The sequence below is a fragment of the Emydura macquarii genome, unplaced genomic scaffold, assembly GCF_026122565.2.
Source record: "Emydura macquarii macquarii isolate MOO-44397 ecotype Brisbane River unplaced genomic scaffold, CSIRO-AGI_Emac_v2 contig_2422, whole genome shotgun sequence".
NCBI lineage: Eukaryota > Metazoa > Chordata > Testudines > Chelidae > Emydura > Emydura macquarii.
In genome coordinates, this window is record NW_027132559.1 from 20078659 (window position 1) to 20105815 (window position 27157).

The following is a 27157-nucleotide window of genomic DNA, read 5'->3' on the forward strand; positions in this document are numbered from 1 at the left end:
CAGTGGAAAATAACCTTCAAAAGGCTCATCTTTTGCAACCATTTATTTCTAGTGATGACTTTGATGAAAAGTGGTGTTCTTCTGTGTTAAAAGACTGAGATTTTTTTGTTTATATAGACCTTTCCAAAAGGTGAGGTGATGGATATGTCTGCTTACTTCATTCTGTCAAAAATGACCATCACCAATTTAACGAGAGCAAAGCGATCAACTTTTTAATTTTCTTCTTTATGAATCACCAAGCCTTAAATTTAATTTCTAGAAAAGTTTCTTATTTCCTTAAAACCCACCATTTTCTCAAGAACAACTTATTGTTGTTATTTATTAGTACAAATAATTAGTACTTTTCATCTACGTTTCACAGGCTGGAAAAAGTAAGGCACCAATTGATTTGTCCAAGATCACTCAATGAATTAATGAGAAAGCTAGGATTACAATGCTCTTGATTTGTCCTGTTGCTTCTAAACTGGACCATGCTACTTCCCATATCATTATGATTTAAACCTGCTTGATTTCAATACTCTCCTTGTTATTTTAGCAATTCATCAAAATGAAGAAAACAGCAATCAGGAAACAAAAGGACCAGAAGACTTCAAATATACTTCTGATGCACAGGTAAATATACAAGATTAATAATATATTTGAGGCTTTTTTTTTTTTCAGCCCCATAAGTTGAAGATTCCACTTTTGTTAGGCCCTTAGCATTTGGAAATAGAATATAGATTTCCTCCCTAAGTAGGTAACCTGTATGATGCAGGAACTATGCTATATCTTGTCTCCTGTAATCATTACATTAGACTGATGATTACATTGGGAATGAAACTTGAAGTTGGAAGACTGTTCTTAGACAGCATCTCTATTCTGACTTTCTACATAATAAATACACTGTATCCCTCATTTTATTTTCAAATTGGATTTGTTGCATGTGGCATCCTGATGGAATTTTAATAACTATTAATAAATGGGGAGTCAGATGAGGATGCCTTAACCACTTGAAAGTCTACAGCTAGCCCCCAAGTACCCTCTTGACCATGAAGTTAGAAATCTGAAAGATATTGTTAGATTCTGGGAAATTCACCCCACTCTGATTCTGAAGTCCTTTTCATTGACCTGTCTTTGAGGTTTTAAACTCATGAACACGCAAAATACTATGTGCAAACATAGCTAAATTGTTAAGTAAATTATTTTATTGCTGCTGATTAGTTCTAATTTACATTGACTTATTTCTCCCAGCTTTGCCTTTCTGTCTGCTTCTTTTCTCTCTTCTTCTAGTCCTGAGCTTGATGGGTGTTAGGGATCATAGAGATCTTCTAATATACCCTGATCTTCTACTCCTCTTGAATATCTTCCAAATTACCATCTTTTCCCCTCCTCCCCACCCATTTCTTGCAGTTTTCTTAGATCTCCTGTCTTACCCTCACTGCCAAACTCCTACTCAAGGGCCAAAAAGCTCAGGCCCGGTCTACACTGCCAATGGAGGTCGACGTAACGCCACTTACGTTGACCCCCTAAAGTGTGCATCTCCATTGGCACGTCAGTTCCATCGATCTTAAATCGCGGTAAAATTTGACTGAATAAAACCACCTCCCCAAGTGGCGTAGCGCTGAAGTCGAATTAAGTGAGTTGAATGAGCGTCAGTGTAGGCAGAGCACAATGGAAATTGAAGTCATTGGCCTCTGAGAGGTATCCCGTGATGCTCTGCTCTGACCACTCTGCACATTCGCACTCTGCTGTGCTGTGGTCACGTAAGCAGGAAATAGCTCTTCCTCACAAGCCCTGGGAAATTTTGAATTCCTATTTCCTGTTTGGTCAGCGTGGCGAGAGCTTGCCAACACAACTGATCATGGAGAATGCACGCCCCAAACATGCTCCAGCCTGGAGCCAATCTGAATTCTTGGATCTCATTGGTCTGTGGGGCAAAGAATCAGTTCTGGCTCAGCTCCGAGCCAGCAAAAGAAATTTGGATATCTACGAGAAGATATCTTGCAGCATGTTGGAGAAGGAGCACAACAGGGATGTGCAGCAGTGCCACATTAAGATCAAAGAGCTGAGTCAGGCTTGTCAGAAAACTAGGGAAGCGAACAGGCATTTTGGCTTCTCGCCCAAAACATGCCTCTTTTACGAGGAGCTGCATGCGATTCTCGGCGGAGACCCCACCACTATGCCACCACGCAGAGTTGATACCTCTGGAGAATTGGAGTCCAGTGTGAATGAAGACGAATCTGTGGACAAGGAGGAGGGGGATGCTGAGAAGAATGGGGCAGGCGAGTGTGGTATCCCTTCTTCCTGAAAGCCAGGAGGTGTTTGCAACACAGGAGCAGCCCACCCAGACACAGGAAACCGTGACTGACCGGGATGCCGGGGAAGGCACATCTGGTGAGTATATTTTGTAAATTGCATGTCTTTGGTTATATCCGCTGTCCAGAATCTTGTACCAGTGGGAAAAAGAGGTGTGTATGGCAGTGGGGCTGTGCTTCCTTGTAGTTGGTGTGCTTAAGCACTGGGTTCATCCCGGAAAAGATGTGCACAGGGATGCTCCGAGAATCCTCCATGCATATCTCCAAGAAGCTTTCATGCAGGTACTTTGCAATCCTTTGGAGAAGGTTTCTTGGGAGGGCAGCCTTATTTCTTCCACCGCGATAGGACACTTTTCCCTGCCACTCCGTTATTAACTGTGTAGGCATCATCGCGGAACACAGCCTAGCAGCATTAGGGCCAGGTCTGTAGCCAGATGTTCACAGCAAATCCTCCCTTTCTGCCTCTCTGATCCTCAACAGACTGATATACTCATGGTTACCTAGGGAAAATGGTGCACATTTACAATAACCAACCAATAAAGTTTTTTAAAGTGTGTGTTATTGGTTTCTAGGTTATTGGTTCTGGGTTCAGCACACCACAAGTCCTTAAGTGGGACGTTGTTGCTATGGCCTTTGGGCATCCGCAAATGGGTTCCCATTTTTTTTACTCCAGAGACGGTTAACCTGTACCCACCCCTCATCCTTTCTTCTGCCCGTTAAAAGCCTGATCAATTGGGAGCTCCACATCCATGCTGCTTTAGGGAGCATGGATCTGTGCAGCATGGGCACTGTGGATTTCACTAACATAGATGCACTTGCCCCTTGCTTACCATGGCTGTAACAGCACTCTGACCCCTGCAATAGTCAGGTAATGGAATGCGGTTGTAGCCTTCTCTTGGGAATGTTCAGGGGACTTATTTTTACTTTGTAACATTGCTTTTCATCCATGGGATGAGTTAACAATGGGTACCTTGTGCTTTGCTTCCCTCACAGTGGACATTGTGGCCTTCAACAGTCCACCGTCTCATACTCCTGCAGTGTGCCTGTTGCAGATAAGAAAGTGGGGAAGAAAAAAAACAACCTAGGATGACATGTTTAATGAGCTAATGAATGCCTCCATGGCTGCTGACACAGAGCTAAGAGCGTGGAGGATTTTATTATATGGCAAACTGAACATGGGCATGGACTATAGGAAGGCAATACAGGAGTATGAGCATTCAACACAAGAAGAGATGCTGCATGTATCAGTCAGACATGTTGAGGCTTCTGGTTGAACTTCAGGAAGCTCAGCAGCAAGAGAGACTTCCTCTGCAGCCTCTGCAAAACTCTGAGCTAACACACTCTTTCCTAGCCTTCACCCCAAAGCGGTCTAGAAGGAGGTTGATCAGGGTGCAGTACGTGCTGCACTCCTCACCGGTTGAGATGAGCAGAAAGAGGCGACAGCCCCTTTAACGAGTGGGGGTGTGTGATTCCTTCCAGTATTCACAGCCAAAAAGGGCTGTGTACTCATGGCCGCTACAAAATGCATGTGGAAAATTCCATTCTATTTCATTTCCACCATGTGAAGGATTAACAATAAAGAAAGTACTGCAGTCAAATGCATTGCTTTTTATTTATTTCTTGATAAAAAGGGAGGAGGAAGAGGGGGGAAAGAAATGAATCGGAGGGGGAGGGGGAAGGTTGTGGGGGAAAACATACTGTATCACATTTCATTACTGCTTGTTTATGGATAAGAAGGGAATAAAGGGTGGGGGAAGGAAGGAGGGACTGGAACGGTGGGTGAGGGGCAGAAGGGGAACTGGTTTGGTGAAGGATGGGTAGGGGATGCCAAGTGTAAGCACAGCACAGATAAGCAATGCACATTACTGTTGTGTCTCACAAAAACGGTTTTTCAATGTTTCCCTGAGGCGCAGCGCTCTGCGATTGGCTCTCAGCGTTGCAGTGGCATCTGGCTGCTCAACATTTGTGGCCAGCCTATCTGCCTCCACAACCCAACCCAGTGGGAACTTCTCCCCCTTTGTCTCAGAGACATTATGGAACACACACAGCAGGTGGAGATAACCACTGGGATGTTTTTTTTCACTGAGGTCTAGCCTAGTTAGCAGACTTTGCCAGCGTGCTTTTAAACACCCAAATGCACATTCCACCACGATTCAGCACTTGCTGAGCCTATTATTAAAACACTCCTCACTGTCCAGGTGCCCGGTGTAGGGCTTCATTAGCCAGGGAAGCAATGGGTAGGCAGGATCACCCAGGATCACCATTGGCATTTCAACATTGCCAATGTTTATTTTATGGTCAGGAAATAAAGTGCTTGCCTGCATTTTTTTGAACAGACCTGAGTTCCTAAAGATGCGCATGTCATGAACCTTTCCAGACCACCGCATATTGATGTTGGTGAAGCATCCCCTGTGATCCACAAGGGCCTGCAACATCATTGAGAAGTATCCCTTTCGATTTATGTATCTTGAGACAAGATGGTCCGGGGCTAAGATAGGGATGTGCGTGCCATCTATCACCCTGCCACAGTTTGGGAACCCCATTGCAGCAAAGCTTTCCACTATGTCTTGCACATTTCCCAAAGTCACTACCCTTCTTAGTAGAAGTCTATTGAATCACAACTGCACCCATGGTGGATTTACTGACTTTGAATTGATTCCCAACTGACTGGTAGCAGTCTGGCATTGCTAGCTTCCAGAGAGCAATGGCCACTGTCTTCTCCACTGTTGGAGCTGGTCTCATGCAAGTATTCATGCGTTTCAGGGCTGGGGAGAGCTCTCTGCAAAGTCCAAAGAAAGTGGCCTTTCGCATTCAAAAGTTCTGCAGCCACTGCTCATCATCCTACACCTTCAAAATGATGCGATCCCACCAGTCAGTGCTTGTTTCCCAGGACCAGAAATGGCACTCCACCAACTGCAGATGGTGCATGACAGCCTGCGGCAAACGAGAATTGTTCCGTTCTATGGCTTGTAGAAAGGTGGCCTTTGTAACATCGCAGTTTTCAGAGCTGCGACTCCTGTTTCGCCCCTGAAAATACTGCGGAATAAGTCATGAGGTGTTTGTGATGTTCACAATAATAGTGCAGAGCTGAGTGGGCTCCATTCCTCTCAGGCAATGGCGTGTTGGTGGTAGAAAGCATTTGAAAAAAATGGTGTGAAAAGGAGATCGTCTGTTTATTGTGGACTGGGGCAAGAACGTGGGGGGAGGGGAAGGAAGAGTACGTTGCATCACGGGAGGAGACAATCTTCCCAAAAGCCTCTGTGGCTAGTTGCATTGTGGGACAGCTACCCATGGTGCACTGCTTTGCTTGTTGACCCAAGCATGGCTAGTGGGGACATAATTCCCCGACGAAATGAGTGTGGTGTGATCACGCTCTTCCGACTTCTAAAATTCAGCAGGTGAAAGTCGATTTAAAATACATCGACTTCAGTCCTCAGTGTAGACATATCCTCAGACTCAAGGGGTATGTCTACACTGCAAAGACAAACATGCAGCACCAAGTTTCAGAGCCTGGGTCAAATGATTTGGACTCATGGGAGTTGGATTACAAGGCTAAAAATAGCAGTGTAGACATTCCCAGTAGGTCTGGAGTCCAGGGTCTGAAACCTGGCAGGTCGAGAGGGTCTCAGTGTCCAAGTACAGCCCAAGCAGGATAATTTACACTGCAATCTTTACATCTGCTGTCCGAATCCCGCAAGTCCAAGTCAATTGATATGTGCTCTGAGACTTGGTGCCAGGGGTTTTTCTTTGCAGTGTAGACATATCCAAGAAGACCTCTCTGCACTAGTTCACAATCTGAAATCCATGTGTCTATCTATTATAGATGGCATTTCTAGAGTGCCCATTACAATAGTATATGAGTTCCAAATACTAAAAACAGATGGGCTAAGCATTATTCTTACATTCTTAATTTAATTTAAAAATTCTTTAAAAAATTGTCAGTGTCCCAGTATCTCCACTACAACCTGGAATTCCATAGCATGCGTTTCTGTTATCTTGGCCTTTAATTCATGATTCAAAGCTGTGTGAGAAGGAAGTTGGGCCTCTTAAAGCTAGAGAGTATATTAGAGAGCAAGGGAAAAGACCTGGGGTGAAATTCTGGCACCAGTGAAGTCAATGGCAAAACTGCAGCTTCTGTGTGCATCTCTGTGTATTTCTGTCTGATTCTGCTTGGTTATCAGAATTAATTTATATGAATGTTCATTCAGGTTTTTAACAAAGATTTCAGAAACAAAAAAAGACATTATGCATGCTCAGTGCTAATAAACAGCAAGATAATAAGATTACATGGACAGATTATAAAAACCAATACTAATTTAATGGCAGCATATCCAATTATTCAGTTCACTCATTTTATGTTTGAGTGCAAACCTACTTCCAAGTTTGACAAAAATTGTAAAGCATGTTTACAATTAAACAACTAAATGACTGGTGTTCAATAAGTGTGGTGGTAATAGAGCTTGGGGATAGTCTTTGCAGAGCAGACATTGCTATTACTCTAATTTAGGCCCTGGTCCTGTGTACACTTATGCATGTCTTTTAGCTTTAAGAACTTGAGTAGTCCCTCTTAGTTCAGTGAGACTACACATGAGTAATATGCAAAACATGCAGAAATGTTTGTTGGAGTGGGGCCAAAGTGCCTTAGTCTGCAGGTTGACAAAGTTGAAAATTATAATGATGTTGTCTGTATGAGAGAGAATCAGTGATTGTAATGCAAAACTCAAAAGCAATTGGTGAGCCTGATTCTGCTCTTGCACTGGTGTACATTGGGATTACTCCAGTGAAGTGCATGGAGTTACACTGCAGTGGTGTAAGAGTAAGGAGGATCAGGCCCAGTGACTTTTAAAATTGAGTGTGATGAAAATAATATGTCTTCCTATCTGCCTAGAGATTTCCTATTTCACCTTTATGCCATTTCTAGCTTTTTAATTTCATGTTATTGCCTTTCACTAGGGAATGTTTTTCAGGGTACTTTTTTTAACAAAAAGTGCCAAGTGCAAAATCAACATCTTTGCTTTTCAAACTACTAGGGACTAATTGACTTTCCTTTTGTATAAGGAGGGACAGTGAAATCTCTTGTGCTATTTTGAAAAATAAATACATGCCTTTAATTATAATAATTTTGTGCCATGAACAGCACTGAGCTTAATATAAAGCTCATTCATTCTTTTGACATTCTTTAAACTAAAGTCAGGTACAATTCATACCTCCGTAATTTGCACCCAAGTAAATTGTGGGTGCAAATCTCAGTACTTGCAGCTCTAGCTATCTGATAGAGTTAGAGGAGCAAGTACCAAGATTTGCACTTGCAGGGGGTTTTTTGTGGGTACAAAATGCAGGTGGCAAAGGCTGGTCTCTAGTCCTTTTGCTTAACAGCATTAAATACAGTGCTTGAAAATTAAATTTATATTGACAAGTGAAAATGACCAGGAATATTAAAATCTTACTCCATCCTCATAACTGGCTTGTAGAATAATTTAATTAGTTGAACTGGATGGGTTCTTACATTAGTTAGCAGAAAAATTATTCCGTGTATTATAGAAAGTCAGAATAATTGGAGAAATCAGAATTACAAGTGAGAGTTTTGTATCTTCTGTTTTAATTGTGAAAAAAATATTTAGTCCTATATATTATAGCTAACATTAATTACTCCAGTCAAACTAAGGCCAATTTTAAAATATTGTCTACTTCCAACATTGATTATGCCTGAGCTTCCCTGGGATATTTGAAATAAAAGAACAATAATTCATAAATTATACATGATTTCTTTTGGCCATTATTTGGAACTGGACAATGTAATCCCATGAAATTGTTTATGTGAACAAGAACTGCTTTTGTGGCAAGGGTAACGAGATCAGGGGTAGAGTTACTTTTTCTAACTCACTATGTTCAAACATGTAGGAAGGGGTAATTATTCTATTTTAATTCATTGAGAAAAGGTGGGAAGGACAACACATATGAGTTTTCTTCTTCCAAGATGTTCTTTCCCCCTGAACATAGTGGGTCCAATTGCCTCTTGAGACAGGAATTTTGACTTCCGTGGGAATTACATAGATATATCAGAGGGCAAAATTGTGCCCACTGATTGTGAATTAAACTCTTTATCTTTATTTGGGTATTTTAAAGACTTTGTTTGTTTATAATGTTGAAGTGTGTATACTAGGTACATGTAAGAATATTAATATCTATTTTATTTGAGATGTTTTTCATTCTGTTTAAACTTATTTACAGAGTAGAAACTACACTAGCAATTAACAAATTGAGTGAATGTCAGTTAAGAGATCAGTGCCGGGGCTAGGCATAAACAGAATAAGCAATTGCTTAGGGCTCCAAGCAGCTCAAGGGGCCCTCCATTCACTTTTTCAATATGTGTGGGGGGAGAAGGGGAGGGGCAAAATATTTTGGTTTAGGGCCCTTAATGGACTAGCACCACCTCTGTAAGGGATTAATAGAAAAAGGAGTAACCCACCCCACCTCCTAATTATTCCCTCCATTTTGAAGGTGGTGTGTTTTTGTTTTGTTTTGTTTTTTAAATACATCCCTAGGGCTTACAAAATGTGCTGAAGGTCAAAAAACATTTGTTGACTCAGTGAGGGGACAGTGCATTTATATTGTGTCCTTCATTAAAAATGTCCTGCCTCAATCCATAGACATTTTAAATATAGGAACTTTTATCTTGTGCGCCTCCTGTGATCTCAGTTGTTGGAATGGAGCATAGAGAGGTGTGGGGACTGCCTTTAAGGTAGTCCGGTTTGAACCTTACATGGCGTTATAGGTCACTTTTAACTGTGCCTGGATTGGAAGCCAATATGGACTGTGGCTTCCAATCCAGGTACAATTAAAAATGCTCTCCTCTGCTTGAATCACTGCTAAGTAAGGGGGCAGACATGCATTGCATTAGCTGTAGTTTCCAAGTGGTCCAGGCATAATGTTTTACAGTCATCTAATCTGCAGGTGGGAAAGGCATGACTGTGCTCATGAGGTCCGTTTCCAAGATGAAGAGTCAAAGTCGTCTTGGCAAAAGTAGATGAAAAAAGCACTCTTGTCTACCACTGCTGCTTTACCATAAAGACACAGCCATGAAATCGATAGGAACCCAGTACTGTGCACCTTATCAAAAATAAGGGTGGATCACAGGGGTAGATTTTACCTCCCCACTGCTTCCATCTGATATTTCCCCAAGCCAGACAACATAACCTCCATCTTGTCTGGACTGAGCTTCAGGCAGATTGCTGTCATCAAGACCCTAATCTCAGCTGCCACCTGAAACTATGAGACTGCATCATCCATCTCCAATGAAAAGAGACTTGAAGGTCAGAGTCATAAGCATACAGATGGCACTGCAAGCCTAGCTGCCTCACTGTCATCTCTCAGGAGCCCCGCGAACATGCTGAATAGAAGATGTGCTATTCTCACAAATCCATTTTTAGATTGGGGCATGTCCTGTATTTGAAAGTGATCTCTAAGGATATTTAAAATCTTTTGCTTCTTTATGCCCTATAAAAAGGTCTGAAGAGTCTTTAGCTGGTTGTTTTTTATGGGAGAGGAGGGAGAGTCCTTTGGGCTATCACTCCTTAAATAATGAATCTTTAACAGAGACATCATTTTGTCCTAGATGTTCATTAGGCATTGGAGTTTAAATAGGTATTAACAAAACCATACACAAATCAGATGTTTCAATATTCTAACTAAAAATGCCTCCTTTCAGTTCATCAGCTTTCAGTCTCTCTCGTTTCTTGTGATATAATATTCCTAGTTCTCCAGTTGGCACAGAGATTAAAATAAACTGACTTTATACACGTGAGAGAGGATGGTGTGTGTGTGTGTGTGTGTGTATTTTCTGTGTTTAAACCCTTCCTTCCCCATCCTACAGCCTTTCAGGCTGCCTTTATACAATGTAAAAAGAGCATGAGCTCATTTTCCCTCATTCCCCGCAACCTCCCTTCTTTGCACACCACCTCCCTGAACCTCCCAAGGCTCATGCTGTTATCAATCAGGAAACATCTGGGCTAATAATGGTCCTACAGTGTCATTCAGCCAGGTCTTAATTACGCAAGCAAAGTTAGAGGCCCTATCCATGATCCAGTCCTGATTAGCAACTGACTTTGAATTAAGCAACATGTGCCATAGAGGAGAGTCACTGTCGGATAAGGGCTCAGGTGAGGTCTCAGGGAAGCTGTGATTAAAATGTCTATTTGCAGAGTATGTCTGTGCCTTCATTATTATTATTATTTACTATTTGTATTATTGTAGGGTTCAGGAGCCCCAGTCAAGGACCAGGACCCCATTGTGCTAGGCATTGTTCAAATGGAAGAAAGAGACAGTCTCTTCCCCAGAGAGCTTACAACCCAAGTCTATATTTGCCATTTTTACAAACACCCCCCCATTGCTGAAGATTAAGACAAAATATCATCAAAATAAGTATCACCATGGTTCTAAGCTAGAGTAACTGGTTTTATCTTTAAAATTAACTGTAACTGAGTGCTGGTTTTAACATATGCCATATTGTCCTTCTTAAACAGAATGGAAGAATTAACTAATACACTATATTTACCTCCTTTATAACTGAGGAATTAATTTTACGTAACTTTCTTTTGAATGCTGTAGCTTTACAAAGAAATGGCAGCATTTGAGAAATGGGAGGGTCTGCTATGTTATTTTTAGGAATGACTCTATTGCACTCCATCCTTTTTTCCAGGGCTGTTCCTGACTAACTTTCCCATGAGTTTATAACCTCTTGCTATGGTTCTCTTATGTAACAGGAAATAGGTTGATAGGAACCAGCAAAATACAAGCATATTGGTCACACACATAATAGCAGCTGATTTAGCTAGCCCTGCCTTCAATCTCCTAATGTAGATACTTATGGTAAATCAGCTGTGCCTGAGAACTTCTTGTGCTGTTTCCCAAGAAGCAACTATTCTATTCTAGTTCAGCAAAAGGCACAGAATTATAGTGAACATGATAGAAAATACGTGTTTGTTGTAAAGTAAAAACTTGTGGTAGTGTCATGTCCTGGGATTGTGGATTTAAGTATTTATTTGCTCTTTCTCCAACCCTCAAGGCAGGGGTTTTGTGCAAGCTTCAGGAAAGAGATGACATTGGACGGATTGAACTAGTCCAGAAGCTGGCAAGGGAAAACTGTCAGTTTTTGCATGTGGATAGAAAAGAACCAGAGAAAACCGAACAAGTAAGACATTTCTCGTTTGTTTGGAAGGGGAAGGAGAAGGGGAGACGTTTTCTAGTTTGTTGTAAACTTAAAATAAACAAATATTTGATTCAGGTCCCACTGTATGTTGAGCTACAGCTATTCTTTCATGTCAAACAGGCCTCCTTCAAATGCATAAAATCAAAATGGAATAAGAATAACTTTCACTAGATTTGATGATGATTAATTATTTATTATTATTATTATTAACAATAACCGATAACCCTTGCTAGCTTAACAGGTATGAAGCAATTTTCTCTCAGGTAAGGGGAGTGATTTCACAGTATGTTTTCTGACAAAATGTTGGTTATTTTTGTTAAATGCTTTTCTTTTAAAGATATGTTTCACAGATATGCTTAAAGTACCATTACTTTTTTTCCCCCAAAGGACCGGAATGAAAATTATTCTGCTTCTATAATAATTTGGCAGAAAATATTCATGGAACTTTTCAACATGAATTATAATTGATGGGTTTAAATAGGAAGTTTTTACAGTTTCTTTATTATTATTATTATTGTGTATTCAACCAAAAATTCTTTGATTCAGCTGAAGAAAATAGCTATCTGCTCACTGCTTCTAAAAGCATTTATTCAAATGATGATAATTCTGGACTGAAAATGCATTAAAACACTAGCTGCTTTGCTGATAGCACATTGTAACCTTTTTTTATCCTCCTGCGGGAGATTGATTGATTGTTTAGTTTTCATTTGTTAGAAGGTATTATTTTTGGTCACATACTATCTAAAATTGCTCAGGAAGGAGGAAAAAAACCCAACAAAAACACAACCCTCTTGAGTCCTGCAATGCAATGTGCATGTCTTCCCCCATTTTTTATTTACTATGCAGTACAGAGAGACTTCTGCTTTACAAAGAATGATTTTTCAGCTTTCCCATGAGAAGTCAATCAACACTAATGTATGGGTTCTACAAAGCAAAGGGGATAGAAGAAATCTTATTTTTGAGAGTCTGATGTTCTGTTCAATAGGATATAAGCTCCTGTCTCTTGCAGTTAAATATGTAATTATACCAATAGGTATATCCGAGGAAGGAAAGTAATTAGCCAGGCTCAGATCCCTGTAATTGAACTGTTCCTTGGTGGATTCATGAGCTGTGAGCATCTGTCATAATTTCCATATACTTTTAAACTGCATTATCAAAACACAATTAAAAGTGTAGGAGCTAATGGAAGTACAATTTAATACCAGTAAAGGTTTATAATTGTGTTTTAGGATTTTGAAGCAAGAGTACAAGTTTTAGGACCAGATATTTTTGATGATAACATTTCAGAACTTCAGTGGTTTCTTGACTGCTGATTTCGACCATTCTACTGGCATAGGCTGAATTCAGTGTCCTGGAGTCTATGATTTCAGCACACAGTAGAACAGAATACAGTTCTAAAAATGGAAAGCGATATGAGTGCTCATTTTTTCTTAAGTCTTTGAAAGATTTTTGCAGAAGCTGTCATACTTTAGCAGAGCGACTGCTTCAGCTCATTGAGAGACAGATGCTGCTGTCCTTATTCATATGAAGTGGTACCACTCTCTGCAATTAGTTTTATTGGGCTAGATTGTGCCTTTAGGCACAGCTCTGAGCAAGGGGTGGTGTGTAAGCTGCATAATGGGAAGAATTGTGCCTCAGGGTATGTCTACACTGCAATTAAAAACCTGCAGTTGGCCTGTGCCAGCTGACTTGGGCTCATGGGTTTGGGGCTAAAGGGTTATTTAATCGCAGTGTAGACATTCGGGCTCAGGCTGCAACTTGAATTCTGGGACCCCCACATCTCACAGGATCCTCGAGCCTGGGCTCCAGCCCCAGCCCGAATGGCTACACCGCAATTAAACAGCCCCTTAGCCCCAGCTCCTTGAGCCTAAGCCATCTGGTATTGGCCAGCCACGGGTATTTAATTTGCAGTATAGACATGCTCTCAGAGACGTCCATCCTGAAGTACAGTTCACTCCCTGCTTCCCCCCTGCTCCAGGGATGTGCATTTGATATTTTACTGCTGGCCTATGAGCAGCTATTTATGACAACTGCAACATCTTCTCAGCTGTGCCAGCTGGAGTTTTGAGGGAGGGAGCCAAGACTGCACTCACTCCCTGTCTATGGTCCACTCGTTCCTTTGTGCCTAGACCTAAGGTCCAGGTAGCCCAAGCAGAGGCGTAAGGGGCTTTCTTACTCCCCTTTGTAGGCATGTAGTCTAAGAAACCATCTAGCCAATTGGTTTTAGTGGAACTACTCACCGAGTAAGGGATTACTTAATGCGAGCAAGGATGATTAGAATGACTAGCCCCAAATAAGAGTACACCATGGAAAGTTATAGGAAATGAACTGGTATAAGGTTTTGCCCAATCTGTATTTTCATTTGAAATATTAAAGAAACAACATGCATCAGGATGTGGTGTTCTTTCAAAGCAATGTGTATAAAATATACATATGCATATCATGTTGTTTAAAAACAGATTTACTCTAAGCAACTACTTAGAAATGCATCGTAATGGGTAACCTGTATAGACAGTAAAATTGAGGGAGTTCAGTTTTCCCTTTAGCATTGTTCTCTATGTTCTCAATAAGACACCAGTTTCCTAATAAGTATCACTGCACTGAATCTTCCATTAGCCTTCTCTCCTGGTGAGCTCAACTCTATCTTCATGGATGACCTGCCCTCCTGAAATGAAAAGCGTTCTGTCTATACCTGAAATGTACATACAGTCTTCCACGCTCCTCTTCCAATATTTTTTATTTTATTCCTTCATCACACAGTTAACTGTGAGAGTCTTGCTGTAAATGTATCTTTAAGCTGAAATTGCACTGGTTAGCAGAAATGTATGTTTTGATGAGGCTTTGACAGTGTAAGTTTTTTTTCCTAAAGATACTTTGTCGTGTTGCTGGAAGAAAAGATACTGTTTCTAAGAAGTTCTAACATCAAGGATTTTTTTCCTTGTGTGGAATTTTTAATATGAATGGAATCTTTATTCATTATCCTATAGGAAGATGCACAGACAAGAAAACTTTAATACAGTCAAGATTTTAAATATAGATACCTTAAGTAAAAGGAACCTAATTAAAATAGTAGTATTTTGTATTTCACATAGAATAAATGTTTAAAAGTCAGGAAATCTGGAGTTAAACGTCTATAGGCAACCTTAATTGTGTCTCCATGTTGCCAACTAAGATATCTCTAACTGAAATTTTAATCATAAGATTAAAACAGCTTTGGAATTTTCAATATCATTAACAGCAAATGTTAAGGTAATATATCCTACATGTGTGCTGATTCTTTTATATTCTCTACAGCAGCGGTTTCCAAATATTTTCCTTGCATGACCCCATTTTCAGATGTGTTGTTTCCCACTACCCCAGACGGCATGGAAGTTGCAGTTTAAAAATGGTGTCCTCCCTGCCATGTGACCTCACACACACTGTACATGCAAGGTCATACCGCAAGGAGGATGCCATTTTGCTTTACAAAACGGCGTCCTCTGGACTGCATAATCTCTCACACAAGGTGCATGTGAGGTCATGCTGCATGGAGGGCACTGTTTTGTAGAGCAAAATAGCATCCTCTGTGCGACGTGACCTCATGCATACAGTGCGTTTGAGGTCACGCTGTGCAGAGGACACCATTTTGTAAAATGCCGTGACCCCATCTGCTGATGAAGTGACCCCACTTGGGGAACTGCTGCTCTATGGGGAAGGAGGAGGCCTCAGCTTATTTTGGTGACTGTTGTACCCAATCAGTTTTGGCCTCTTTATGTGGGGTGGTAAGGGTGATGTAAATCTGGTAGGTATTTGGAGAGCAAGATATATGATTCTCATTTGAAAAGTAGATGATGTGGAAATAGCATGGAGTTTTTGGTCTGTCTACAACTAGTTTAAAATGGGGGTAAATTGGGCTCTCTGGCACATAAGAGACTTTACCTGCTTCTTTTATGGAAGGTAAGATGTTAGAGGTTGCGATCTGTGGTCCACAATGAGCAGGTGAAGTGTGGAAGGCTCTGGCCGGAACTGGTAAATATGAGAGAGTGATGTTTCTGGCCCATATCAAACAGGTGGCCAGGAGGAGAGGTGTGGTGTGGATATGGGAACAGAATGAGGCGATTTTTGGTCTATAGGGGGTGTCAAGCTAGGGTGTGTGTATAAAACCTTAAGTCTAAATTTCCATACTTTCATATGTTTGGTTATTTTAAAATATAACATTCTAATAAGTTTCTCTCTGTGTATCCCCAATCTTAACTCTCTCTTAATTAAGCTTTCTATTCATGAATTTCCTTAGTTTGAGGTTTTTCATTGATGAATTACCATGATGACTTTATATTTTAAACATCATGCTGAATACATATTTTACAAAATATTGTTTATAAAATAGATGTAATGTAACAATGTTTACTAACCTATAGATAAAAATGAAAAATAAATAACAGATATTGCTATCAAATTCCTGCTCATTAATGTGTTAGAATAAAATATTTTATTACTGAATTCCATGCAGTGTGTGCTTTAGATTGATTCAAAATTGGGTTTTTCTAACTAGTATAGAATGAATTGTTCTAATAAATGTATGAAACAGTGGGAATAGTTCCCACCATGCCGTACTCCACTACTTGCAATGAAAAAGGTGTTTTTGGAAAGTAAATAAAATGAATTAATAAGAAATTCCATAAAATCCAGAAAACTAGTTTTTTGTTCATTCTTGTTTCAACTGTGAGAAAAGGTAACCATCATTGTTGGTCTCAGAAGTACATGTGTACATCAATTAATGTAGTTCAATAAGACCTTATAAATAATAAATAAATAAAACTTGGCGAGTCCATCAAGTATTAATATTATAGAACAAATATTTATCAGTTGGGATATGTTCCTTTGAACAAATCACTTATATTACATGGAAATCTTGCTTTTCTATGCATCTTTACTATTATCCTGTGGTTAATACAACTGCAAGTTGGCAGTTTTTATAATATTTTACAAGTGGATAATATCCATATACTAATGGAAATTTAGACTATGCTTAGACTTGGATGTTCATAATATTACACAATTTATTCTCTCCTCAGTAAAATGAGCTGAAGAAAAACAGTTGTTTTGATGGAGAATAAATATGGAAATTTTTATTGAACAGTTCAGCCATAAAAATGACACTGCTTTTTCAAATAATAATTTACTTACTATTGGCATCAATTATATTATAGAATGTAGACTCTTATACATAAAGCTACTATGTACAGCTTTTATGATCGTGTCATTAAGCACATTTGGAAGAAATGTTTTGCACTAAAACATAATTTCTTATATGTCTGATGTTGTTTTTTCTTTTTTTAAACAATTAGATCACCTGCACAATGACTGGCTTAAGGAAAGGTTTTTTTGGCCAGAAACTGCTCAAATCTCTCTATAAAACATATTTCCAATATTTAATTTAAACAAAATACTGAATTCATTAGCTGACATTTTTACAGGCCATCCTTAAGAAAATACACAAATTAACTGCTTCATCTTATAATGGCTGTGTATTAACGTAACGAAACAGAAAAAGTACGCAAAGTAACTGATAAAATGTTTTTATGGAAATAATCTGGGAAAACTACTTATGTCACGTTAATAATTTCATGGAGTCTGGTCAATTGCATGTGTGTTAATGCAAATTAATATTAATGTTCACAGACAATACATATGAAGTTCTCTTGTGTGTTCATACTAAATAAGAAATATGACTTTCTATCAATGCTAAGTATTTCCCCAAACTATGCAACCTGGCCCAGGGTGGGACTATTTTAATTCAGAATCTAAAAAAAATGGTATGAAAATGTTCTAAAACCCTCCCTGCTATATAGAATAAATATATTAGCCAGGAGACAGATATTTGTTTTATTGTGTTATTCCCTGGGTATTGGCCAATTTAGGGAGGAAGAGTGGAGCTATGTTTTCAAAACTACAACAAATATTTATAGCTATTTTCTTAATTTATATGGAACTATCCTTAAACTTTTTAAATCAACATTCTAATTAATAAGACAGATAATTTGCTTACCGAAATGAGTTAGTGTTTGGATTGAAGCCATGAAAGGATTTGCAAAAGAAGATTAACAATGCAGGGCCCCAGTTACTATAGATGATTTAATATTGGGGGATTTTTAAAGGAAATTTCAGACATGACACAATAGAATTGGTTCAGAATGCTCCCATCAGTTCAGCTGTCCACTTGCAAATGAACAAAGATAACTGTCAGTGCAGGTCCAGAGGTGCAGTATCTGTTAGTGTAATGAAGCAGTGGCCTTGCGTTGATGTACTATTGAATTGCCCTTCAGTAATCAGTAGACTGTTGGAAATTCTCATCAAAATAATGGCTTAGAATGACATCCAGATATAACCAGTGAACTTGATGTGTGCTTCAGCTTTAAAAAGGCACTGTGAAAAATAGAGAGCGCTATTGTGTCCACCCTGCCTGTGATGGATACATTAGGTAAATCAGGGTCAGATTAACCCATTGTTGGGCCCTAGAAAAAACCTTTTGTCTGCTGCCCCTCTCCTAGCCAGCTTCCTGTGTGAGCAGTCAGTGCAGCTCCCCATACTTGTAGCAGGTCTTGAGGCTGTCACAGAGCAGGTCCTGTAGGCAGAACAGAAGGAACACAGGTTGCAGGAAGGCCCTCAGGGGTGAGCTCTGCTGCAGGAGCTAGCCCCACAGCAGCAGCAAGGAGTAGCAATGCTGGCTGCCCCATTGCCCATTCAGGTTTGACCCTGATGCCTCTCCATCATGATGGAGGTGGTGGGTAAGGCCAAATTTGAATGAGTGGTGTGGCAGCCTGGTGCATGGGGTTGCAGCTCCACTCAACTTGGGTCCCCCCATGAATTGGGCCATAGGCTTATAACTAGGTTGTCTATGCCTTAATCTAGACCTTAGGTAGTTTAATTGCTGATTTATGGCTTTTGACTCCCATTATCATAATTAGTTTTGCCCTGTCATCAGCTAATGCAGAGAGACTTTGGATCAAATGGGGCTAACACATTGGGAGTTTCTACAGATAGGTTACAGACTGAATAGGTATGGGACTGTCTCAGTTTTACAAGTGGTCCATCCAGAACTGTGTAAAGCACGTTAACGGGGTATTATCTCTTGCCATGTTATATCTGTTGTGCCAGCTTTCCTTTAGAGATGTAGTAATCTGCCAGTCTCTTAGACCATGTCTACATTACCACTTATGTTGACAATACTTATGTTGCTCAGGGATGTGAAAAAACACACCCCAGAGAAACATAAGTTTCGCCGGCATAAGTGGCAGTGTACAAAGTGCTATGTCCGTGGGTGCCAGCATAGCTAATGCTGCTCGTTGAGTTGGTTTTATTATGTCGATGGGAGAGCTCTCTCCCGTCAGCATCAAGCAGCTACGCAAACGATCTTACAGCAGCACAGCTGTACCAATACAGCTGTGCTGCTGTAAGCTCACTAGTGTAGATATGGCCTTAGTCATTTCATAAGTTCCTCAGGACTTTGCAAAAATGGCTTTTGGAGGCCTCTCTCTAGTATCTGCATTCAGATCAATCAGAGAGGCAGAATCACTCCCATTGTGCCTTTTTAAAGTTGAAAACAGTCTCTAGCAAGCATTTTCATCACTGTATGGGTCTTGCTTTGTTGACTAAAAGCAGACAAAGTCTGTGGATCTTCCTTTGTCCTTCACATGATGACTCCTGCTTAGAAGTCAACAACCTTCTCATTCAAAGTTCCAGGACTTCAGTTACCATTGATGGGCCACAGAGTTAATGGAAACACAATGTGATAGCTAGGAACAATTCTTCGTTAGATTTTACACATCAAGTAACTTCACATCTAAACATTTTAAATACAGGACTTTTGACCTAATGTTAATTAAGTACCATTGCATACATAGTGTAAAGGTAATTACAGAGTTACAGGACATGAAAAAGTATATCGAGACAACAGGGTAATTGAGTTACACTAATATACATTAAGCAGGATGTAGGTAGATGAAGACAAATACAGTTAACATTTATTCTAACAAGGGAATTGCCTAGATATACAACTGTATCTTTTAACATTCCTTTGAAGTTCACCCACCAGTGAATTGGTACACTTCACCCTTCTTTGAGGTCTTGACCCAAGTTATCCAGCAGCCAGTGCTACACCTCCCAGATTGCAGGATCCTAGAGCCTGGGCTCCAACCCAAGCCCGGAATGCTACACTGCCATGAAACAGCCCTGTGATCCTGAGTGGGCTGGCATGGGCCAGCTGAAGTTTTTTCTTTGCTGTGTAGACATGCATTGTAACTAGATAGCTTATGCCGGCTGACTCAGGCTCAAGGACTGTTTAAGTGAGGTGTAGACGTTTTGGACTTGGGCTAGAGCCTGAGTCCATGGCACCCTCCCACCACCCAGGGTCCTAGAGCCTGGCATACAATCCAAGCTGGGAAGTCTACACTGCAGTTAAACAGCCCCTTAGCCGGAGACCCGTGAGCCTGACTCAGCTGGCACAGGCCAGCCTCAAGTTTTTAATTGCAGTGTAGACCTACCCTAAGAGTGCCAGACAGGGTGTTAAACAGCCTGCACTACTAGGTTCAGTTATCTGGCTATTAAAAGAGATTTAATTTGGTCTCTTGGAAAGGTTTTCATTCCAGAAAGTTAAATTCCATTATTTACTACATTTTGACAAAACTTCTTCTTAGTACCGTTGTTTAATTTCCAGTGAACATAGATGTTTGCTTAAAAGGACCAAATAAAATAATTTATACATTTCAATTAAATCCTACTTGTCTCACCAAAGTTTTGGAGAAGAATAGCCTATATGAACTGTGCGAAATACCCAGTCAAAGGCTTGACAGGTCCTCATTTTTGTAAAAGTAAAACTGTCAAGAGGAGTAAAATGTGTGCTCACAAGCTGTGTGGTCAGCGCAATGTGGGAACATCCTGTGGAATTGCAGGATACCAGGATGTACAACCTCTTCCTTTGAGTTATGTTGTATTTCCATAGAATTTCTTTGCTTCATATGTGTGCTCTACTCTTAAAAACTCTTCTAACTGCTGCTATTAGTAACTTATTCCATAATGTTTAACTACTTTGTATAGAGGGAAATTCCAAACAAATACTTCTTGTGCTGGTCCTTCTTTTTAGTTAGTTTAGGTCGATGACTCATTGTTCTTGGATTTGACAATAGCTCAAATAGCCTTGAGAGGTGGTATTGTCTACAGGTGAAAATACCGAGAGTCAGAACTGTTTAAAATAGTATTTGCAAAGGTACTGTGAATCTTAGTGGCTGATGAATGTTTACAAAGTGTCGTGGGTTACTTGGTAGGGAAAGACACAGTAGAAGTTTGTTGCACCCTGAATGGAAGAGAGTGTTGGAAAGAATATATAGGCAGAGAGCCCCTCACTTGAGAAGCTGAACAGAACTTTATTGCAGTAAGAATGAAGTGGGCACAGTAACTTCTCCTCATGCTCTTTCATTCCCCTAAGCAGGACTTTCCTCTCTGTATAGATCTCTTTGAATCTTGATTTGCCTTAAAACCTATTTGTTTGACTATTTATTTGTATTGTGGTAATGCCTGGGAACCCCAGTCATGGACTAGGACCTCATTGTGCTAGGCGCTGTACTAACACAGAACAAAAAAGTTAGTTCCTGCCTCAAGGAACATACAATTTAAGTAATTGATTGGGCTTCTCTGACTATCCAGCCCAACAGTTTGGCCAATTAAGGGAAAAGTCCTCAGACATGTTTAAAGAAGTTGTTTCCCCACACCCTAGTACCTGGTTTCTCTCCTTTTATTTTCTTCATGAGTCATTTCCCCCTGCTGCCCTTTGTTTGTCAGAGTGGCATTGCTGGCCTGCCACATGAGAGAGCCCCAAGGGGAACAGTTTCCTACAGTCCTTTTAACATTCCTTTGAACAAACAATATCATTTTAAAATGCTTCTAGAATTTGAATATTGCTGTACTCTATCTTAGTAAACACCGGTACTTAAAAACATGGGGGCAGATTTTCTGCTTGTTTAAATTGGCACAGCTTCATTGAACCCAATGGAGCTGTGTTAGTTTGCAAAAGCAGAGAATTTGACCCATGATCTCATTCTTTCCTATTCTACCTGTGGCCCCTTCCATACACTGCCCTTACCTCTCCCCCACTTGGCCCACTCACTACATGCGTCCCTCCTCTTCTTCCCTCCTCCCCACTCAGCCCCCCTGCTGCTGCTTCAAGCCTGCTCAGCCCCTCGCCTCATCCCTCTTCCCCCTGCTCTGCCCTCCCTCCTCTCCTTCACCAACCGTCCCTTCTCCAAAGGCCCTCACGGTTCATTTTCTCCAGTTACCCCAAGCTGAGTTTGTTTATTATGCGCCATGCACATTCCCGGGTGGCTGAGGAGGTGATATCTGCTACTCAGCTTTCAGAGTACATCCGTGATCTCCCTGGGGAGTCCAAGGGTCCCGGGAAGGTGAGTAGCAGATACTGCCTCCTCAGCTGCCTGGGAACCTGCATGGCGCACAATAAATAAGCAAAAACTTCTGGCCAAAGCCTGCTCCTAGCAGGAAGGGGAAGAGGCAGGGCCACCATGGCCCAAGGGTAGCAGCAGCAGTGCCAGGGGAGGTTTAGCCTATTATACCCACCACCCATGATTGTACGCTGTCATGTGCTCTCCTCAGAATTTTGTAGACATCTCTGAAATCCTGTTTTCCAGAGCATATACGCTAAGTTTATCTAAGCTTTTAAAATAAATTAAGCTCTTAAGTTGTTTAATTGCACCTTCTCCATTTAATTAGTAGCCTTTTTATAACATAATGACTGAATATTTCCCTCCTGCTTCTCTGAGAGTCCTATTTATACTTCCTGGAATTTTCTTTTTGCTAAATGCTTTGATGTTTTATCTACCAGCTTAACGCCTATATCTTTCTCCAGCTCATTGTTTTATAGTGTATGGCTTATTACCCTTTCTTATTTTTGTCCCCAGACTCATTATCATATATTTGTGTAGACTGAATTGCATAAACCACTTATCTGCTTATGTTTTTAGTCTGATGAATTAATGTTATTTTCTCCTTTTAGAAAAGCAGAGTTGTCAATTCATAAATTCAAAGTAATCTTTTTTTAAAGCTGTCCTTTTTTTGTATTTACTATTCCATCCCATATTTCTGTGCTCAGTAAATTTCATGACATTCTGCATGTCATTCTTCCAAATTTTTTGATATATTGTATAAACCCATTCCTTATAACCCTGACACTGTACTAGATGCCTCCTTCCATCTACTTTCTCACACATGCAGGGAACATGGAAGAACTGAGGGTATGTCTATATTAGAACGTATGTTGACCTATATTAGGTCGACTTACAGCCACTGCAGTAATTATTGAGGTGATACATATCCACACTAACCTCCTTGAGTCGGTGGTGCATGTCTTCACCGGGTATGCTTTCACCAGCCTGAGGGGTATTGTGGGGAGCTGAGAACCGGGTCTCTCAGTTCAGCTGGCTCCTCCCATACTCCCATCAGGCTGCCCTTCCCTCCACTCCCCATATCCTGTTGGGAGCAGGGGGGAGCCACTGAGTCTTCTCATCCCCCCTTTTTTCTCCCCCACTCCCAATAAGGAGCCAGGCAGCCTAGTCAATTTCACAACTCTGAGCCTTGAAATTGACAAGAAAGCCCACTCAGCCCAGCTCCCTGCAGTGAGGGGGGCAGCTGTGCTCTAGATCCCTGTTTTCTTGTCAATTTCATGGCTCCTGCCATGAAATTGACAAGACAGCCAACAGTCAGTGTAAGCAAGGCAGTGACTACACAGACACTGCCTTGCCCTATGCCTCTTGTGGAGATGGAGTTATGATGTCAGTGTAGTAGGGCACTTATATCAGCAGGAGCAAGGCTGTAGTGTAGACACAGACATAATTAGGTTGACGTAAACTGTTTTACATCAACCTAATTGTGTAGTGTAGACCACCCCTGAGTTCTCCATGTTTCTGTGTTAAACTAAATAAATTAGTTTCCTAAATGTAGTGTGGCAGGGTGCGCCTGTTCTGCCCTGTGGATCCTGCGCTTCACCGGCTACGCCAGTGGTGCGGCTGGGAGAGGAGTGAAGGGGGGGGACCCGGTCCTGCCCTCTGCCCCAGGCCCCCGACCCAGGGACCCTGTGAGGAGTGGTCTCACCCTGCTTAGTCCCTGAGACTGACTACCTTCCCTGGGTCGCCTGTCCGTGGCCCCCCTGGCTTGTAGCCTGCTCCCTGGTACCGGCGTGAAGGGTTGTTCGGCCTTCCCCGGCTGGAGCCTCTCCGTCGCGGTGTGGTAGCAGCAGCAGATGATAGTCCCAAGCCTTGCGGCTGTAGCTACGGTAGGGCAGCTCCTCTCCGCTTTGCTTCACTTCTCTTTGCTCTGCTTTCTCCCCTCTGGCTGTTAACTCCCTTTCAGCCTTCATGGCCTGCCTGAAATGGAGGCTTTTAACTGCTGGGGCAGCTTCTTTGATAGGCTCCAGGTGGCCCAATTGGCCCAATTGCCTTGAATTCGCCCCAGCTGGGTTACCCAGGGAAGAGGTCTTTATGGAGCCTGGGGCTAATATACATGCCTTCCAGTACCCTTTCATAGCCGTGCGATCTGGCCCTGTCACAATAGGGAGAACACTAAAAGGAAGGCTGATAATGTTTTTAATATGTAGCATTCAAGGCCAGCTCACAAGTACCCAACTGTCTTCAAGATTCAAAAGAAGTACTTTTATCCTGAACCTCACATTGGGGCAAATCTTGAAGTCCTTACTAAAGGTTTGTCTACACAGCTGTCCCAGTGCTGCTGTAGTACTTACTGAAAGTGCTACCTATGCTGACAGGAGAGCTTCCCCTGTTGGCATAGGTACTCCACCTCCCCAAGAGGCGCTATCTTCTGTCAACATAGCATCCGTTTTACTCATTTCTTTCTCAGAGTTGAAACTAAATAAGAGTATCAGGATTTGGCTCTCACTGAGGACTAGATCAGGGCTTTTCTGAGCTAAAAGCTTTAAAAGGGCCAAAGTTCATTAGAAAACTGTGTCCTTGAGACTCAGGGCTCATCGTCCTTTCTGGAATGGGAGGTTTGGTAGTTCGTCCGGACAACTGGGGTATTCATGTGGAGACCAGACCCTGGATGCGACTTCCTTGACCTTTCTGTCTACCACAGCAGTATGGCTTCACTTAGAGCTGTAGGCCTTGTTTACTTTGGGGAATTTGGCTTGGTTACAGCACTCGCTGGGCAGTCACCAAAGTAGCTGACCTAGTGCATGCTCCTAGTACAGACAGGAAATGCTGCTGTAAATCAGGATGTACTCCAGTTTGCAGCAGGGGTAAGCTGCACCAGTGCAAATTTCAGTTTATCCTGTCTGTAGTAGGGTTAGCACTGCTATAGTTACAGAGGCAGCTCGCCACTGATGGCAGAAATCCCATGTGTAGACAAGGCCTTATTTGGCCCCAGCTGCTGCCACATTGCTAATACCTCCCCCTGGGTACCTGGGCGAAACAGTCTTTCTAAAAAAGTTTGAAGGCATGGATCAGGATCTCACTGGAATGAATGCTGACCATATCAGATATTTTGCAGAAGCCACTAGCTTGGGAATATTGCTGTTAAAACGCAGACCTCGCCCAGCCACGACCCCCTCATGCCACTTCCTCCCTTAACGGCAAGAACCCCAGCTGCAGAGAGATCTTTTTGGAGGAGGCATGGTTGTGGAGGGATGGTAAGTCATCTCAGATCAATAGTTTTTTGCTCCCTGGAGTGGGTTTTCTGCTTCTTTCATCTCCTCCTTGGCAAAAAATGGAGAGGGAAAGCTGGTGTTACCTTTTGTGTAGATCTTTTTCTTGTTCTTTCTTTCTTTCTTTTTTTATCACAAGCATTCCTAAAATCCCCAAAACTATGAGTCCATTGCTTCTTCTCTGTGGCCTCTTTGTTGCTTGCTAAGTGTAAGCAGGGGAATGGTCCTGCTATTGTGGGGAACTTTCCTGGCTTATACACTACCCCAGTGGAGTTGGTTAGCAAAAGGATCCAAGTCCTTGCTCCCATTCCCTTTACCCAGAGGTCTGCCTGATCACGAGGACTCCCCTTCCACTCTCCAATACCATAATCATCTCTAAATGTAACTGGTGGTACACCCTGAGTAGTTCTCTGGGAGCTGGATGCTTCTCTGGCCCACTGATCATTGCCAATAGCTCAAAGCAAATACAATTTATTAAACAGTCATCAATAGAAAAAATGGAAAAGATTAAAGGACAACACCTAACGCAGCCCCGTGGGCACGGTGACACTACACACACTGTCTCCGGGATGTAAGGGAAGTTCACGGTCTGTTTCTCGTGTCCCAGGCCCAGGCTGTGCTGCAAGGTTACTGCGGGTCAGACACTTGCTCTGGTGGTGGCCACACACCCACAGGTGTTAGGTGGCAGGACCCTTCTTCCCAGGGTTGGCCCCCCCTGTCAGGGCATGATCCCCCTCCAAGCCTGGCCTGTGAGGCCTCTTGACTGGTGGCGTTTCCCTGCGCTGGGCCCTATGCCCAGGGTCCCCCTCGCTCTTCCCAGTGGCTCTCCGCACCGGCTCCAGATGGCTCCAGCCCCAGCTCCACTCTGCCTCAGCATGGCCGCTGCTCTGCCTCCAGCTCTGCTCCCTGTGCAGTTTCTCTGGCTGCTGCTCTCTCCTTAGCTCTGCCCCGCTCTGCCCAGGCAGCTCCAGCTCACATGGAGGACGGGACCCCTGGCCTCCTGGCTTCCTCATTGGCCTGTCCACCCTGTCAATCAGGTTGACCTGGAGCCTTGGCCTCTCCCCACTGGCCCTGGGGACTGTCAGTCTCTTGATTTCTCATCGACCCTTCCCCTTTCTTTTGGTACAGGAAGGTGGCCAACCAAAAACCCCCACTCAGTTTCAGTAAGGGGCCAACAGTCCTCTTAGGTAAGCCTGACCTCTTTTAAGGCACAGTTCTGGACCCATTGAAGTTGATGGGAGTTTTACCATGGATTTCAGTGGGAGCAGGATAAGGTCCTTGGGGCCTGATTCTTCACCACCTTGCACCATATGTAGTCCGGCACCCCTTTTGCAAAGTGGGTGTAACACACTGCCACTGTGCAAGCAAGTGAAGAATTCTGATTTGATGACATTTAATATGCACTTTGCACTCATTTTGCATGGATGTAAATGGCAGCACAAAGAGCAAGGGAATGAAAAGCCTGGCCCTTAATGAATCCTTGCTGACTGTCCTAATTTAAATCAAAGCAGGTAACCCCCCTTTTCTTTCCTAATTAATATTTCTAACTCTGTGCAGCACCCTCCATGATCTAATTCACAGCACATGAAAATGAGGGTCTCCAGTGCAGACACATGGTTTTCATTTTAAATATGCTATAAAGAGTTTAATTGGATGTTGCATGTGAAAACATGAAACAGGGTTTGAAATGAGCAGTGACCTGGTGCCCATTATGGAATGCATTTTCTAAAACTGCGAGCTTGGGGTTCTGGGCTTTCTGTCCCTCCCTGTCGTGCTCACTTTAGAATATGGAATATTCTGACTTGTGAGAATAATAGAGATCACTAGATGCAAGGAAACACTATGGCTTCATTTGGTGACTTAGAAAAGAGTTGAATGACCTAAATCAGGAAGATCATGAATAACAGTGTTAAAGGCATCTGTTACTACTTTCAGCAGATTGCTGAACATCAAACC

At 41.9% G+C, this 27157-nt stretch overlaps 1 protein-coding gene across 1 annotated transcript in view; it reads left to right on the forward strand.

Moving 5' to 3' along the window:
- The window catches only part of RAPGEF5 (Rap guanine nucleotide exchange factor 5), a 225789-nt gene that overhangs the window by 90496 nt on the left and 108136 nt on the right, over positions 1–27157 (forward strand). Inside the window, exons 8-9 of the mRNA XM_067562081.1 lie at positions 536–612; positions 11359–11484. Coding sequence (XP_067418182.1) covers positions 536–612; positions 11359–11484 — 203 coding nt within the window. The remainder of the gene's footprint in view (positions 1–535; positions 613–11358; positions 11485–27157) is intronic.